The sequence below is a fragment of the Telopea speciosissima genome, chromosome 7 (assembly GCF_018873765.1).
Source record: "Telopea speciosissima isolate NSW1024214 ecotype Mountain lineage chromosome 7, Tspe_v1, whole genome shotgun sequence".
Lineage (NCBI taxonomy): Eukaryota > Viridiplantae > Streptophyta > Magnoliopsida > Proteales > Proteaceae > Telopea > Telopea speciosissima.
In genome coordinates, this window is record NC_057922.1 from 10,327,641 (window position 1) to 10,346,719 (window position 19,079).

Genomic DNA, 19,079 nt, shown 5'->3' on the forward strand with positions numbered 1-19,079 from the left:
CTGACCGATTTGATAATGATCCTTAAAACCATGCTCGTCAGCCTATGGTAGTTTGTGTTACACTATTACCACACATAATTATCATAGAGAAAAATAAATTTGAGTAAGAACAAGCATTCAAATTTACACAGTTCAACCACATTAGGGCTCAGTATATGGCAGAAGACAATCAAGGAAAACTTCCAGTAAGGAGATACACACTTACACACCTTGAAACTTTTATGTGAAAAATTGTTGGACAAACAGTATGCCAAACGGGAGAAAAAAAAAGAGTACTGCCAAAGCAAATCCTAGTTATACTAGAAAATAAAAATAGGAGTGAATTTCATAAAAAAAAAAGAGGAGTGAATCCAATTTGAAAGACTCCCATAGCTGAGAGAGAAAATCAACAAATTTCCAAGAGTTATGCCTTACAGCTATGTACAAGAAGCAAAATAGCAAGGACTATTAGGCTGATACTTGCCACATGGAAACTGGAAAGTGGAATCTCTGGTGAAACATGTGAATCGGTTCTTTTTATTCCAATTCTTTTCCCTGGATTGCCACTGGGCTTCCACATTAAAACATTAATTTTGCTACCCATCCAGTTTTGTCTACCCAACAAACCTGGTGTCTTTCTTAAATATTAAATCAGATTTATAAAATCAAGAAACTACAGAAAGAGACAGAACATCATCAGCCACCAAGTGCCGCATAAACAACAATGCAAGTAGCAGGACATGAATCATCCTGATGAATGTGGCCATAATTTTATTGTTTCATGACAAACTTTGTCAACCAATAACATTAGCATCATCAATCCAAATAATTACAAAAATGTATTCATTGCCACATGACTAGGAGACAACTCATAATACCTTGTTAACATGCGGTAAGGCTCCCGAAGATCTTTTGTAACAAGATCATCAATTAATGTCCCGATGTAACTGCTTTCCCTCTCAAGAACAATGACAGGCTTTCCATCTGAATGCTTGGCTGCATTAATGCCAGCAATAATACCCTGTTTAAAAGAAATATTAAAACTGAGACAGCTGCATGTTGGACAGATGGGAAGGCAAAACAGCTACCACCAATGGCTTTATAGGGCTAGCTAAGAGTTATTGGGATATACTTTGCATTCATGTATCAAAACTACTGAGACAGCAAAGTAGGTTATAGTTTTACAAAAAACAAGATATATAGCCAGAGCAGGAAAGATCATAACGTGTGAAAAAAAAAAAGCACCTGAGCAGCAGCTTCTTCATAACCAGTTGTTCCATTTATCTGACCAGAGAAAAAAAGTCCTTCAAATTTCTTGGTCATTAGGGATCTGGAGCACTGATGAGCGGGCAAGAAATCATATTCGACAGCATAAGCAGGTCTAAGCATTGAACAATTCTCAAGTCCAGGTAACGTTCTCAAGAGTGGTAACTGCAGCCTTTCAGGTAAACCTGTTGAGAAGCCCTATTCAGGAAGTAAATAATATCATTTAAAGTTAAAATGATATACTAGGTAAATTGCATCATACATGATGAAAGAACAGCTAGACTTTTGGAATTTGACCACGTCTCATTAGAAATTTAGAAGACATGAGTTGAAATAAGAATGTAATTCAACTGTAATACAGGCCTAATAAGGAACCAAAGACATAAGATCCTGGGGGGCTCTACTAGAGTCACTTCTGATTGAGTTTAACTACTGTGGTGTAGAAACACTCCTGAAATGCTATCTTCTCTATGGGTTCAAAATCCAAATATCAATTCATGAGTATCTTGTATAACAAAAGGACTAGGGAAAAAGCAAAAAGACTTTAGTAGTTCGAAGAGAGACAGTGAAAGTGACAAAAAAGGGCCTTGAAAAATATCCACCCATGAAAATAGCCTGAAATCATGATGCATCTGCACTATCGTTGATAATATTATGGGGCTTCAGAGGCCTCAAAGCACATTACATGATATAGATAAGGTTTTGTCGAAACAACACCTCTGGGGGTGTCATCCAACTTTGTAACCTGACTTTTTTGGACACCTACTTTATTCGTTGATGGGTTATGGAAGCATGGGCAAGAAAGGTATTTTCTCTTATCATTTGAAACCTGCCTGAATGCCATTTTGTTCAGTAACAAGGTCAGAAATGAAAATTCATTCTCAGCAGCAGTGTGAGATTTTTGTCATCTCCATGTTACGAAATCTCCTCCTCCTTTCAACTGAGAGGAGATTTAGGGCTCCGCAGATCAAGTTTGAAAATCAAAGTCAAAGTTCTCGGGAACTCAACATGGGATTTTAAGCTTGCGCAGTGAAATGAAGCCTTCTAATCATATCTTCGTGAACTGGAGAGGGGCAACATTGATAGATCTGCATACAAGGGCTAGATCCCATAGGTTGGTCTCATCCTCGGTGCAGATGCAGTGCATCTGATGAAGAACCTAATAGAGGGGGGATCTAAAAAAATAATAATAATAACAATAACAAAGAATAGATTGTGATACACACACAGCCCTGCATATGATACGCACTCACGCGGAAACACTATCATGTGGCACTGAGGGGAGAAATGTGTCGGGGAATCCCATTGCACTTCCCAAAGATTGAATAACTTTAATACCATATTAAAAACCGCCTATCATAAGAGCTCAAACTATTAAGGTCAACAACAATGTACATCAACAAGATCCCATCTCATTGGAATTGGGTGGGTTTAGGGGAAATAAGTTACAACTCTTTGACACCTCTCGGGGTGTTAAACAAATTTTCCCCGTAGATTCTTAACATTACAAAAAAGTCCTGTGATTAGCAACTCTTTTGACACCTCTTGGGGTGTTGAACAGATTTTTGTTATAGACTCTTAACTTCACAAAAAAGTCCTGTGATTAGCAACTCTTTTGACACCTCTCGGGGTGTTGAACAGATTTTCCCTATAGATTCTTAATGTTATAAAAAATGTCCTGTGATTAGGAAGGATTATCATGCCTTGATAGGTGTTAATTTTTCATTAGCGGGTTTAGAATAAGCATTGTGAAGGGCTGCAATTAGTTTCAACTTTCAAGTGAAGATGGTTGGAGTATCTAATTAAGTTGTTAGAAGGGAACAAGACATTATTTCCTTGACATTTGTGCAGAATCTCAGAGAAGCAAAGACGAATAATAAAATGTAGTCCAGGGTTGAATGTTTTTGTTCTTTCTCTTTGCTGAATATGTTATACTCTTTTTGTGGGTCCCCCCCCTGAAGAAAGGGAAATTGGGGCTTTTGTATTTGCCAGGAATGCTTTAATCAGCAACGAAACGAAAAGTTCCATTGAGGCGTTGATACAAGATAAGATGTCAGTCTGTACAAAATATACAGAATGCTTTACAAAAGATACAAAAAAGTACAGACAAAGCAGAAAAGCGTATTTGAAAATGTCAAAAGAGCACCATCTTCCCCCCCCCCCCCCCCCATCTTGGCCACCCCAAAAGCATAGCATCTACAAGATCCTTGTATATCTTCATAATAGCCCACAGAACAGAGGATATGGTGAAAGTTGGATGTGTAAAAAGGACAAGAAGAAGGCCTAAAATGACTTGGGAAAATAGCAAGTGAAGACATAAGCACAGAAGTTGTGAAGTGATAGAAGATATGGCTAATATAGTGGATGGTACAACAGGGTTGCTCCAAGCAGTTGTGATAAGGTTTGGTCTGAGTCGGTATATGCATATAAGAGAACAAATGGCTCAGTCTATACAGTATATAGCTTTAGAAAGCTACTTAGTGAAGCGATTTCTTTTAAGCCACCTTAGAAATACAGTATATAGCTTTAGAAAGCTACTTAGTGAAGCGATTTCTTTTAAGCCACCTTAGACTGAAGTGGCTTTCCATTCAATTATGCAAAATCAATTAAAATGTTCATTTACATTTAAAATTCTTACAGAAATATAATGTTACATGGTTTCCTTCTTTGTGAAAAGTTACAAACAAGAGAATTGAAAGATAAAGAAAGGATATTCACACATAGTTATTAAGGCGGGAAGGCGACCATGGGTTTTTAGAGGGTAAAAATTCAAGGCGACACCGCCATGGTGGCAAGGCGCTCGCCATGGCACCCAAGGCGTCCAAGGCGACCAAGGAACCTGAACGCCATGGCAACGCCTTGATAACTATGTAATCACGTGCATTCTCTCTTTTATTCTGGACTTAGCTCTCCTTTGCTAGGAAATTATAGTTAGACCCAATGAAGTTTGGCACAAGTTTCACCACTCATGGACTTTCGACCATTTTATCGTTTCTAGTTCTTGTACATTTCCATGTACACGAGAAAATCTTTAAGGACAGAAATGTCAAATAAACCTTACAGGTAGGGATGGCAATCGGGCAGATTAAACTAGAAACAGAATTTAACGACCCCAAAAAATAGAACAATTTAAAGGTTTATGATGTTAATATGGATAGAAAGTCAGTAAACAGTAAGCAATCAAAAAAAGCCATTGACATTTTCTTTCACTTTAAAATGCAAGAAGAAAACCTTCTCTACGGAAAAGAAAATTAAAACCACACCTGCACATAAAGTTCAGGCACATTTCGGCCTTCAGGTTCCAGGAAAATTTGATGAGAATCTTTATCTTGAAACCTTACTATCTGCAAACAAATAGTCAGCTATTTCAGGATACATATACTCATTTTCAAGTAGCTAATATGTGTTATTTTGACTAATACCCTTAAAAGAAAATAGTGGAGTAACAACATACTAATAATGGACATATTTCCATCACAAGATATCCTTATTTTCCAGATACATTAACAGAGGTGATTTCACTCTGACACTAGAGCAATGTTATAGCTAACAACTGCTTTGACATTTAAAAAATAAGATAAAAATAATTTTAGTACAGAGAACCTAGGGATATGGGCAGTGGTTTTCAGAGCTGAAACATTCAGATACATACAAGTTCATATATAGTGCTCCAGACATCCATGAAATAAATCTAATATGTATGGCCTGGAAGACTGTGAAAACATGTCAACTAATACAAGTAGCATAATCTGGAATTATTTAGACACGGGCAGGACAGGAACTCAGGAAGAATGAAATTAGTTGCAATAAAAATGCTGGGACACCCTCTTCTCCCCCCCCCCCCCCAACAATAATTTCTTCCATAGAAGAAAAAGATAAAGCAAAACATGAAGAGTTTTTGATGCAGTATCTAGGTCCATTCTGAGTTTAGACTAACCCGCAGTTCAAGGGATAATTAGAAAGAATCCAATGAGGAAAAGAAAAAGAGGAGCAAATATAAACAATCAAAACCCATGACAATGGCACTTTATCCAACCTGAATCTGCCAAAGAGAGCAATATGAACAATCAAAAAGAAAAATAATAAATGGTCACAATTTATTGGAATCTGCCACAGGTTTACCTAATTCAATGCTAACCCATTCTAGACCAAAACAAAGAATCCATTAGGGTTGGGCAGAGTGAGAACTCACATAACCTGGCCAATGCTGTCCATAGTAATTGTAATTCAACAGAACCTCATTCATACTCTAAGGACTGGGAAAATATACTTCTGTCCTCTGCCCTCGCTTGGTGTCAGGTATCGAAAGGACATTATATATTAAAGTATTGATAATGAGAAAAGACTAGAACTAAGAGAACATAAACAACCAAATGTACCTTGTCTTCAATAGAAGGGCAATATCTAGGCCCTTTAGCTTCAACCCATCCTCCATAAGTTGGGGTTTCATGCAAGTTCTCTTTAATAAGACGGTGTGTGTCTTTTGTGGTACGTGTCAAATAGCAGCACATCTGTTCCCTTTCTATGTGAAAGTCAGGATCATAACTAAACCAATTGACCTGTTTAAGAGCACTTTCCATTCAGAAGGTAACAATAAAATTTTATAGATTAATCATCACTAAAAGAAAAGGGTAAATATGTCTTAGGTTGGTCTTGAATGGTCTGTCAACCACAGCATATTTTCTTTCAATGGTTTACTACATCATGGCCTTGAGTTTCTATGAGGCTACTACATACTAAAGTAGTGACTTCTACCTCAAACAAAATGGAAGCTTATCTGGCAACAATTAAGAGTTTTGGGCAGGATCCACACCTGTGCATGTTCCATCCCGACGTGGGATTAACCAAATTATTAAGAACTACTGCAAATTTACATCACTAACGAGAATAGATAAAAGAACCTCTTCATCTCCATGTTGGGGTTCCAATCCTGAGAAATCTACAGTACGATAGTCAACACGTGCAGGAGTTCCAGTTTTCAATCGATCAATTTCAAACCCTAGCAGTTGTAAATTCTCAGTAAGCCCATGAGATGCTGATTCACCAGCTCGCCCTGCAGGCAGAGACTCTCTTCCAACCCAAATTTTACCACTCATAAAAGTGCCAGTTGTGAGAATAACAGAAGGCGCATAGAAATCCATTCCAAAGAATGTCCGAACACCTTCCACATTGTCATTCTTGCCTAGTATAATATCAGTTACCATGCCCTCTCTAATAGAAAGATTTGGAGTGCTGAAACAATTGGTAAATAACAATAGTTAGAATACGGAAGGTGTCCATAACATTTGTCGGGGAGGTTGTCTGAAATAGAGACAAAATTATAGTGGAGAGTTAACATCACGTGCATCTAATGGATCACAGATAAATCATATCCACTGTTGTCAGATCACGTACAGATTAAAACAACGAAGATAAATCATTGAACCCTCCTCCCGAAAAAACAGATTAATATCCCATCAAGCCGGTATGTTGATAATAACTTAAGCTATTTTTCAATCCGAAACTCTTATTACTTATTAGACTGTGGCAAACACATTATGTTGAAATGACATGTAGAAAGAAAAATCATGAGCACAAGTAAAATTTAATTTCGGATGATTAGCTTTTCATTTACTATAATTGCTTACAAGTTTGGGGAAATTGTAGATCAGATAATGAATTGGAAACTTTTAATTATTACAGCTAAAATATATAATTTTTAAGGGAAACAATGTAAAATGGACTTTCTTGAAACCTCCCTTGCGTTGAAACAATGTTTGATACATAAACATTGAGTAAATGCATCACAGATCCATTTACACCATTTTAGATGATTCCTGAAACAGAACTTGAGGGAAGAGGGTTTTAGCACCAGTTACTACTTCTGCCATATGGAGGGGTGCTTTGGTCATTTTCTAGATTGGCTACATGTTAAATCTAATGGGCAGTGGCCCAACATATACAGGGCTCTTCAACTTGTTTCTTTAATGGTCCACATTTTCACCCCAAAAAAAAATCAACTTCTCTAATAATTTTCAAAGCATTATTTTGACGCGTTGCATAGTCGGAACTATTGAATATTAACAAACCACCAGAAGATGATGTGGACAACATGTCAATGCAATTGTAATCTCTGGAAACAATGTAGATGTCTATGAGGTTCTTAATTAATTTAAGTTCTTCTCTCTTTCCATAAAAAAAAAAACAAAAAAAAAACATGCCAATGTAATTTGAGTTCTAATCAAATTGCCATGTGGCAGCATAGCCACCATTCTTGAAAATGCATCCCTATAACTTAGATACTAAACCTAATATATGCATTACAATCTGGATTTGGCTGCATAAAATATGAAATTTACATTTTAAAAATACTGATTCTTTTTAGTTATAATCTTCGTAGAAATGTATAAAAAAATAAAATAAAGAATTTTTTGTTTAAAAGTTAAAACATAGACATGAGTCAACAAAGATTAAGCAACCTTTTCAATATCACAAAGGAAATGTAACTTTCCCGTAATAATGCATGAAGATCCCCACATTGATCATAATTTGATGAAATATTGAGCAAACATAACAATCTATCAGACCTTCTAGTTAGGAAGAAAGTGGGACTTTAAGGGAGACACTAATACGATGTGGAATGAGGTGACTACTTTTATTAAAAAGGTTGGTAAATATATCCTAGGCAAATCAAAAGGAAAATGCCATTCCTTTAGAGAGACTTGGTGGTGGAATAATGAGATTCAAGCAGCCATTAAGACTAAGAAAGTTAGTTTTAAGGCATGGCAAAGGACTAAGGATGTAGAGGATCTAAATAGGTATATTTGCCAGAAATGAAGCTAAGAATGTTGTGGGAAAAACAAGGGTGAAGAAATATGAAGATCTTTATAACAATCTGAGCATAAAGGAAGGAGAAAAAGATATCTATAAGATAGCCAAAATGAGGGAAAGGATGAGTAGAGATCTCAACTAGGTTAGATGTATTAAAAGTAAAGATGGTAAAGTACTGATAAGGGATGAGGACATTAAGGAGAGATAGAAAGATTACTTTTACAGTCAACTAAATGAAGATATTTTGAGTAATAGTGTCCCGGAAGACTGCATTACCCATTAAGACACCAAATATCGTAGATATGTATGAAAAATTATAGTGTCTGAACTAAAAGATGCTTTAAGAAGGATGAAAGTAGGCAAGACACAAGGCCCTGATGAGGTCCCAATAGAGTGTTGAAGAGCTTATGAATCTGTGGTTTATCTTTGGCTAATCAAGCTGTTTAATAAGATTATGAGCACAAAGAAAAAGCCAGATGGATGGAGGAGAAGCATTGTGGTTCCGATTTACAAAAATAAAAGTGATATTCAAAGCTGCAATAACTATAGAGACATAAAGCTAATGAGTCATACTATGAAATTATGGGAGATGATTATTAAACCCATCCGAGATAAGAAACTTCTATTACGGAGAACCAATTTGGTTTTATGCCAGGAAGATCCACGACAGAAGTTATTTACTTACTTAGGAGACTCATGGAAAGATTTAGAGATTGCAAGTAGGATCTCCATATGGTCTTTATTGACCTAGAAAAAGCTTATGACAGAGCCCCCAGAGAGTTAATCTAAAAAGTACTAGAGAAGAGAAGTGTCTCAAGTAAATATGTTGACATAATTAAAGATATGTAAGATGGTGTGGTGACTAGTGTAAGAACTTGGGGGGGGGGGTCAAGGTAGTGAATTCCTAATTAGAATTGGATGACATCAATGATTAGCTTTAAGCCCTTATTTGTTTGCGCTTATCATGGATGATTTAACTAGAGACATTCAAGATGAGGTTCCTTGGTGTATGCTTTTAGCTGATGATATTATTTGGTGGATGAGGCAAGAGCAAGGATTAACGCCAAGTTGGAGTTATGGAGATCAACCTTGGAATCAAAAGGTTTTAAGATAAGTATAACGAAGGCAGAGTATATGGTGTGTAACTTTAGTTACACTAGGATGGATAATGAGGTGGTGAAAGTTGATGAGAGGGAGATTTTGTAAAGTGATTATTTTAGGTATTTGGGCTCAATCATAGATAAAGAAGGTAATATAGAGGATGATGTTTCATGGAGAATTAAAATAGGATGAATGAAGTGGAGAGGTGCATTCGCAGTGTTTTGTGATTGACGTGTCCCTTTAAAACTTAAAGGAAAATTTTATAGGATAGTCATACGACCCGCTATGATGTATGGTGCGGAATGTTGGGCAGTTAAGAAGCATCATGTAGATAAACTCAGTGTAGCAGAGATGAGGATGTTGAGATGGATGTGTGGCAAAACTAGGAAGGATATAGTAAGGAATGATCATATTAGAGCTGATTCGAGAGTAACTCTAATACATTTTAAGCTATGAAAAAGTTGTTTGAGGTGGCATGGCCATGTTCAATGAAGGCCTTTGGATGCTCCAGTTTGGAGGAGTGATTTTCAGATTGAAGGAACTAAAAGAACTAGGGGCAGACCTAAAATGACCCTAGGAGAAGTGGTGAGGAAAGACATGCCTAGCTTAGGTCTTGTAACAAGTATGACCTCGAATAGAGCTGATTGGAGGACAAAGATCCATGTGGTCGACCCCATTTAGTTGGGATAAGGCTGAGTTGTTGTTGTACTGAGTAGGCACATGATTGTATTCATGTTTGTTTGTGCCAGTGGATTGAAAGCTGATAAGATTTTTTTTTGACCTTGTACTCCAACCTTAGAACTTCAACCCTTGATAATGTGCATATCAAGACCACCAAGTCTGAGGTAGTTCCTTTAGCCAGTGATGCGCGTACCCAGTGCACAAGGCTCCCACCACTGCGGGGTCTGGGGAGGGTCATAATGTACACAGCCTTACCCCTGCTTTTGCAGAGAGGATGTTTCCAGACTCGAACCTATGACCACTTGGTCACAATGGAGCAACCTTACCGTTGCACCCAAGGGTACCATGATCTCATGCTAAAATCATTAAGCATTAAAAGCTATGGATATTTTTATTCGCAATACAAAAATAGCTTCACATAGAAAAACTCGAAGAAAAAGAGAACAATTAATGACACATAATAGAAAAGTATAGAACAATTAAGCAAATAAAATTGCCTTTCCACAATTTTCTTCATTTCCATCGCATATTCCCTCTTATCAGTTTGTGCACGTAGTGCCTGAACAGCAGGCCCTCTTGAGAGGTTGAGAACGCGTTTTTGTAAGTAACATCTGCAATGCAAGGGGAAAACAAGGATTCCATCATTAGGAGTATGGCTAACAAATAAACATTAGTCAAATGGAATAAAAGTTTAATATTTCCAAAAAAAAAAAATCTACTATCAACAGCATCTCTTACTTTCTTTATTTTTTTTTTTTACTAAGAATTATTACCTACTCCGACAAAATGCTAAATGCCAAACATGAGAGAGAGAGAGATGGTAAAATTGAAAGGGGGGTCAGTCTGAATCTTAAGTATCAGGTTGTAAGAGTGTAGAATTTTTTAATGAAAAAACAAGTAAAAAATAGCAATAAAATTCTAATGAATAGAATAATACAAAGCATTCAACGATCCACCCTACAAAGGAAATGAAGGCAATGTCCATAACTGTGTTGTATAAACCAATTGAACTATCTAAAGTAAGTGATCCCATCTGCAAAATCAAGGATTCTAGTCTTAAAAGGAAAAAAAAAACGTGTTCATAGTTCACCAAAGATTTTATGAGAAACTGTCAAAGATCATAAAAACTGATGTCATTATCATGGATCCATCTCGACAGAATCAAAGACAATAACATTTGTTTATTCAATATCAAGGGGAAAAGCCATGCATATAATAGAAACCTTGTAAGTAATTCCCAGCTTTATCTCCTCCACCAATTTCTAGTTATGGTTGATAGGTACTTCTTCAATGGGACACACTTTCTCTACTCACAATCAAAGAAAATGACATTTTTATCTCCACCACCAATTTCTAGTTATGGTTGATAGGTACTTCTTCAATGGGACACACTTTCTCTACTCACAATCAAAGAAAATGACATTTTTTTCCTGTTCCTTTCCTATCAAAATAGCTTTAGGAAGAGAGGGGAGAGGGGAGAGGGGAGAGAAAAATTTTACTGTAAAGGGTGGGCTCAGTTCTAGATGAAAGACCAACTACTGATTTTGCTTGCACCATAATATCTTACAATTCAAATCCTAGACAGTAGAATTTGCACAGAAATGGTCAATTCCTTGGGAAGAATTCAAATTGTGAAAACCTAATTTTATATAGTTTTTAACAACAGCATTTTTTTTCCGGTAGTATTAACAACAGCATTTCAATTATGACTTTATTTAACAAATTTATCAGTTCATACTGAAAAAAACAGTTGAAATAGGCTACTTATCACTTACCCGATTGGGGTAAGCAGTCCTAATTCTATTAGGACTGTCCCCTACCCGATTGGGGAAGTACTCCTAGTCATATTAGGAATTTCCCTCTTTATTCCCTCTTATTTTTCTCTTTTTTTTATTGTTTTTCTCCCTCAGCCGAGTCCTAGTTTGGTATTCCTAGTTGTACTAGGAATCCCTAATAGGATTAGGACTGAGGTAGATTCCTATTTGTACTTGGATTCTTTATTATTCAGCTTAATATAAATACAGGGCCTATGTGATCGATTATGATCACTCAAGCATAATATTTCGTGGCTTCTAACATGGTATCAGAGCCACCTCTGATATGATCTGAAGAGCAGCTCCTCCCCTCAAATTTTCTGGTTCTTCTTCTTCTCCAACTCTCTCGGCTACAGGTCTTCTTCTTCTCCACCACTCTCGGACTCTCTCTCTCATTCAGGGCAGCACCTTTGAGGTGATCCAATGAAGGTTTAGCTGCTGCCCTCAATGCCACCTCACTGAAGATTATATAAACTTGGGTGTGATCAGAATCTGCCGCAGGTTTCCTCCAAGCCTTGGAGATCGAGCTACTACCTTTTTCAAGCTGGATTTCTGTATTTTTCTTGGAGATTGGTTCCTGCACTTGTTGATCTACACCTACATACTTTCAGATTGTAGTGTTTTGAATCCAAACTAAATCAGATTCAGACCTGCAACTTTTTTAAGCTATTCCTAAATTTTTTCAAATTTAGGGTTTCTTATTCCCTCATCAGAAGTTACTGGTTTTTTTTTACATCATTGCTGCCTAAGTTTTATACACCATGGGAGATTCAGATGTTACCACAGCCAACTCTGGAGGGGATTCTCAGTCCCGAACAGAATTCCTCCCTTATGCTGCCGCCATTAAACTAGATGGCACCAATTATCTCATATGGGCAGGATCTCTCTCCTTGACTGTGGTTGGTAGAAACCTCACTAGACACCTTACTGGCACCACCAAACAACCCACTGAGGAAGGTGCTGCCCGTACTAAATGGGCTGCCAACGATGCTATGGTCATGTCCTTTGTTTTGAATTCTATGCACACTGACCTCTCTAGCCAGTATCTCCTCCTTGACACTGCTACTCAGATATGGACTTCTGTCAAGGGAGCCTATGGCCGATCAGGAAGTGGATCACAGGTTTATGAGATCAGGAAGACCCTTCAGAACACTACTCAGAAGGAGTTATCTGTCACTAAGTACTATGCTGCCCTCAAATGCTTATGGCAGCAACTGGATCATTATGCTCGATTTCAGCCTACTACTACTGCCGACATTACTGCCTATCACTCCTATGTGGACCAGTTTCGGGTGTATGATTTTTTGGCTGGCCTTAATGATAATTATGATCCTATTCGGGTGCAGGTCCTTGGTAGGGTTCCTTTCCCCTCTTAGAGGAAACATTTTCATATGTTCACAGTGAAGAGACTCGACGGGCTGCTATGATGATTGCTCCTAAAGTTGAGAGATCAGCCTTACAGGCTTCTGACTCCACCTCAACTCCTTCTTCTGAGAGTATTGCTACCGCTACTACAGCCAAAGAGCCTGTGAAGTGTGATCATTGCCACAAACCGTATCACACTAAGGCACAGTGTTGGAAACTACATGGGAAGCCTGCTGATTTTGAGGCCAAACGGGGTCGTGCTAAGCCTAAAAACAAAGCCAATCATACTGAAAGTGTAGCTTCAGGCCCCACTATTGATATTGGTTTCTCCCAGGAAGAACTCCAAGCTCTCCGGCGTCTGTTACACACTTCCGCTGCCTCTACTACATCTGCTGCCAATACAAGTTTCTTCTTTGCCCGTACAGGTATTTCCTTTGCTGGTCATTGCACATCGGTTGTCTCCACTCCATGGATTATAGACTCCGGTGCCACTGATCATATGACAGGTTCTTCTAACCTCTTCCATTCATATTTTCCTGCTTCTGGGAAAGATAAGGTTAAAATTGTTGATGGGTCCCTCTCCTCTATCTCAGGGAAAGGATCCATCGGATGTTCCCCTTCCCTTACTTTGTCTTCTGTGCTGCATATTCCCAAGTTTACCACTAACCTTCTTTCCATTAGCAGTATTACCAAATCTCTAAATTGCAAAGTGACTTTTTTCCCTACTCATTGTGTTTTTCAGGAACTGGACTCGGGGATGACGATTGGATCGAGTAAAGTGCATGGCGGATTGTACCTGCTTGATGGCGACCCTGCTCCTACCCAGGCATTACCTTCTAGGCTTTATCACCCGGCACCTTTTTCTTCTGAATTACATAAATGGCACTCTAGACTAGGTCATCCACCTCTAGGAACCTTATCCACTTTATTTCCTGCATTAGTTAAAGAATGTAATAAGGAAGATTTTTTTTGTGAGCCTTGTGTCTTGGCCAAACAGACACGTTTAAATTATCCCATTTCTAATAATAGGTCTTCTTCCTTATTTCATGTTGTTCATACTAATGTGTGGGGTCCTAGTAGAAAAGTTTCACTTTCGGGTCATCGGTGGTTTGTCACATTTATTGATTGTTTTTCTAGATTTACTTGGGTCTACCTCATGCACACAAAGAGTGAGGTCTTTTCATGTTTTCAACATTTTCACCAGATGGTTAAAACCCAGTTCAGTGCCACTCTTCGCATTTTGCGGAGTGACAATGGGACAGAGTACATGGATGGTCAGTTCCAAAATTACCTTGCTGCCCATGGGATCCTCCACCAGACCAGCTATGTTGACACTCCAGCCCAAAATGGTGTGGCTGAGAGGAAAAATCGCCACCTCTTGGAGGTCGCTGGAGCACTTATGTTTACTCGCAATGTGCCTTCCTTTTATTGGGGGGATGCTATCCTTACTGCAGCCTATTTAATTAATAGGCTGCCTAGTCGGGTTCTTCAATCCCGACCCCCCATTGAGCTCCTACTTGGCTCTTCATCCTTTGTTGTCCCCCCTAGGGTGTTTGGATGCGTCGGTTATGCCAGGGATACACGGTCCCCTCATAAACTTGAACCACGTAGTCTCCACAGCATTTTCTTAGGTTACTCTGCTACTCAGAAGGGGTACAAATGTTATTACCCTCCATCCCGCAGGACCTTCGTCAGCATGGATGTCGTCTTTCATGAGAATGTATCCTATTATGTGTCCCCTCCTCTTCAGGGGGAGAGTGTTAGTGAAGATGTGCTGACTATAGACTCTCCACCTCTACTTCAATCTGTTTACAATGAGCCTGATCGGCCGGCTCCTAGTTCTTTCTCCCCTAGTCCTCCCTCTAAGTTAGGGGGAGAGGTCCCTATACAAGGGGAGACCATCACTATTCAGGGGGAGCAATCTACCCTAGTCCAGACTCCTGTCCAGAGAACTATTAGTGAATTTCAGAGGAGGATTGATGACAGTGGTGTACAGACCTATGCAAGGAAACATAAGCAGGTTCAATCAACTGTTGCTCTAGTACCCATCCAATTGTCGAACCTGGATCCAGAACCTGCCTCTCCACCTGGTAATGTTCCTTCTCCTGATTTACCTATTACTCTTCGCAAAGGTGTCAGGGCTTGCACTCAACATCCCATATCCCATGTTGTATCTTATGACTCCCTTTCTCCATCCTTTCGTGCTATTGTTTCTTCTCTTTCTTCTGTTTGTATTCCTAACCATTGGCCATAGTTCGAGAACTCGTTTTGTTTCGGTATTTCGAGCTGACCGAAATATCCGAAATATTCGAAATTTCGGATATTTCGGTCGAAATATTGTATTTTTTCTGGTATATTTCGATAGGTCATTTCGGTGGGTTTTAGGCCAAGTTAAGGCCTGAAACTTTATGGAAACCCTATTTTAGGCTATATAAACACATTTAAATGTTCAAATTGCAAAAATAGTCACCCAAAATAGTGTTTTGGATGTGCACCATTGATTGGCAACGTACAGTCGAACCCTAATGTATAAGTGTATAACTTAGTTAATTACACATTTACACATACACATTGTACATTACAGTATTAAACAAGTAAATTGACTTGGAACTAAGTTGGAAACATAATGACTCATAAGTTAAGTCATAAATCATAATATTAAGTACATAAGACATCAAGTCAATAACAAGTTAACAAATAACAACTTAAGAGTTAAAATTTAAGAAGATGATATCAAACATTCCAAATCACAATATGTCAATATCCCCAATTGTCCCCTACAAGGCTACAAGTCAAATAGTCAACTAGTCATCATTCATCTCAAATGTTTACAAATTTGCTAATAATAACTACTCCGCCGTCCAGGATCAACCCCACTCATGGTCCGCTGGAGCCGACGTGTATTGCTCTCCTACTGAAGGACAAATGCATGCCACGTCATAGTCTAGGAGAATAAGCGAGTGTAGTCATCCACAGTGGCCATGTAAACTGCATCATCAACATGCTGAAGGTAACCTATCCTAGGATATAGGTCACCAAACTGTGAAGAAGTACTACCCACTGATCCACTATGATATGAGTCATATGACGGCTCTGGGAACATGTACGGGTTGTACGGTTGCGGCTGGTGCGTTAGGTAGCCAGTGTAGGAAAAGAAGTCATGCACAAAAGACGATCCACTATATCCTTGTGAGTGGGAGTCATACTCAAAACTGGGAATGGATGGAGAAGATATAGGCTACTGCCCCCAAGGGTACTGCCCAAAATGCCCTTCGCCACACGGATGTGAATGAGATGAACCATGCTCTGATTGTGCTGGAAATGTACTGTTGTCTACATGAAAAGATGGGGTATGGAAATGCCCACTCGATCTACTGTCTTTATCGCCAATACTCAGTCCACCAACAGAGCCAGATAGGGCATCAATGCCCATAAGCTCAGCCTGCCTACTAGTACCACTACCACGACCACCAGGACGGGATTGGCCACGCTGCTTTCTCGAGTAGGTCGAGGTGGACGATGTGGGCCGTGTGGCTGGTGTGGGGCCGGTGGGGGCACGGATTGCCTCTTGCTGCTCTTGTACCACAAACGGGACTCGAGTTCCCTCATACGCTTGACCACCATCACCATCATCATCACGTCCATCATTACCTTCATCATCACCTCCATCATCACCATCTCCACCAGGACCACCACCACCATCTCCACCAGATGACATAGACCAATCTTCATCCTCCTCATCAACACCACCAGTAGACTGGAACGGTATGGGTGACACGTCCCGTGCATGTACCTCACCCTCTGCAGCCATGAAGTCATCCACATCAGCTTCTATGTGTTCAGCGATCATGGGGTCAGGTCTTCCTCTAGGCTGATCTAACACTGGCTCACCTCTATCCCTCACCCAATCAACAATAGGATCTTCATCATCTGACTCCACCTAGAAAATGTCGGCGAGATCGATATTTTCCCTGATACCCTCTTGTCCCATGCGTATGTGTTGCATCTTCAACCTCAAATTATAATGCACATACACTAAGTCAGAGAGACGTTCAGAACCCAATTTATTTCTCTTCTTGGAGTGGATGAGAGAAAATGTACTCCAATTCCGTTCGCAGGATCTTGAACATGTGCGGGAGAGAACCTTGATTGCTATTTTTCTTAAATTGTTTCACGAACCCCATACAACACCCACCATTCAATTGCATTACAACAAAAGAAACATGTCACCTTCATTTCAAAAGAATAAGATATTGAATTGAGTAATGACTAATGAAGTAATGACTAATGAGTACCGGCATCACCGTGTGTCCGGCCTTGCTGTGAAACTTCGGTTCCAAAACTTCCCAATGCATCCCTAAAAGTCTTCAACTATAATCATTTGGAAAATATTTAAAATTAGTAATGACTCGTTACTATTTAGTATTGAATTGAGTAATTCCAAATGAATTATAACTTATAAGACTCACCTCATTGTTGCATATCGCTTGTAATTTACTATTCGGCTCCAACTTGGCAACTACTTCTTTATGATCGTCAATAAGACTATTATTCAACCCAAGCCTATGACTGTATTGGTACTTGGGGTTCAAATAATATGCTGAAATTGACATTACATATTGACTAGTTAGTAATATATCCTTCAAATTAACTTTAAAAGATGTAATTGCATAAAAAACAAAGAGTGTACACTCACCAGCCTTATGCAGTGGATGCATAAGTTGATTTTCCCAACGCTCCTTGATAATTTTGAGAAAGAGTTTGCTACCTCGTGGATTTGCATTGTAAACACCTTCATTCATCAAGTCTATGGCAGCATATAGATGTGGCATGGTTGGTCCTTTGATAGCAGAATCAACTATATGCAAAACCTTGACCACTGGGTCCAGAAGTTGTACCACTTTATGCAACTTAGACCAAAAGTCATCTGATGAAATTGTAGCTTGTGCTTCCCTACCACCATGGGTATTGGACCCATTCCAGTTGAACCAGTCTTCAGAAGCAAACATTGATCTCAGTCCAGACTTCTTGGTTTCTAAACTCTTGAGTGCAATGTAATTGGTGGCGAATCTAGTTATGCTTGGCCTCACTAAGTCACCCCCACACTTCTCCCTCAAGAGGTTTAGTGCAAACCCATGGTTGTAGACAAAGTTGGTCATTTACCTTGCCTTTTCCACAACATGTTGTACCAATTTGATCTCCCATGTCCTTCAACATGAGGTCTATACAATGGGCAGCACATGGAGTCCAAAACAACCGGTACTTATTGTTTTGCATCAACCTCTCACCGGCACTCTTGTAGTTGCTTCCGTTGTCCGTTATAATTTGGACAACGTTCCCCACTCCTACATCTTCTACCACTTCCTTTAGCAATTTGTAGATATACTTTGCATCCTTTTTCTCCTTGGATGCATCAACAGACTTCAGAAAGACTGTCCTCCCATCACAATACACCATAAAGTTGATGATGGACTTTCTTGTAGGACCAGTCCAACCATCACACATTATGGTCACCCCATAGTTCTCCCACAGCTCCCTCATTTCATTGATGTAGTCTTCAAGCTCTCTCTTCTATTGGGGCAAATACACATTCATAATCTCATATGGGGTGGGCCCCTTATACCCTGGGCCAGCCTCAGCAATGGAATCTATCATAGTATGATAAAAGGGGCCTTGGGCTGTGTTTGCTGGGATGGTATGGTATAACATCCACTTAGCTATAGATTCCTTCACCATCCCCTTCAGATTTTTCCATGCTCCCTTGATTTTTGGTTGTTTGTTGCCTTTCTTTCTATAAACACCAGGTGCTTGGCGAAGTGTTGGGTCATCTTGTGGTGGTGGAGGCGGAAGGGGGAGCTGCCCTCGTACTCTGTGATCTCCTAAAGGGATTAGGCAACCCACCTCCTCCACTTATACCTGCTCCTCCACTACCACTAGCACCAGCTCTAGAGGTACTAGCTCCTCCCCTACCACCTACTCTCTGTCTCTCGACTCTCTCCTGATCCTCATGATAACTGGCTCTGCTCATCATCTGTGCTCGTCTCCAATCCCTAGCCTCTTGCT

At 39.3% G+C, this 19,079-nt stretch overlaps 1 protein-coding gene across 2 annotated transcripts in view; it reads right to left on the minus strand.

Moving 5' to 3' along the window:
* The window catches only part of LOC122668817 (tRNA uridine 5-carboxymethylaminomethyl modification enzyme MnmG), a 29,808-nt gene that overhangs the window by 3,297 nt on the left and 7,432 nt on the right, over window positions 1–19,079 (minus strand). For both annotated transcript variants that reach the window (XM_043865353.1, XM_043865354.1), the window contains exons 4-9: window positions 10,335–10,448; window positions 6,147–6,477; window positions 5,625–5,804; window positions 4,509–4,589; window positions 1,225–1,443; window positions 858–1,000 (exon numbers count right to left, since the gene is read on the minus strand). In XM_043865353.1, coding sequence (XP_043721288.1) covers window positions 858–1,000; window positions 1,225–1,443; window positions 4,509–4,589; window positions 5,625–5,804; window positions 6,147–6,477; window positions 10,335–10,448 — 1,068 coding nt within the window. The remainder of the gene's footprint in view (window positions 1–857; window positions 1,001–1,224; window positions 1,444–4,508; window positions 4,590–5,624; window positions 5,805–6,146; window positions 6,478–10,334; window positions 10,449–19,079) is intronic.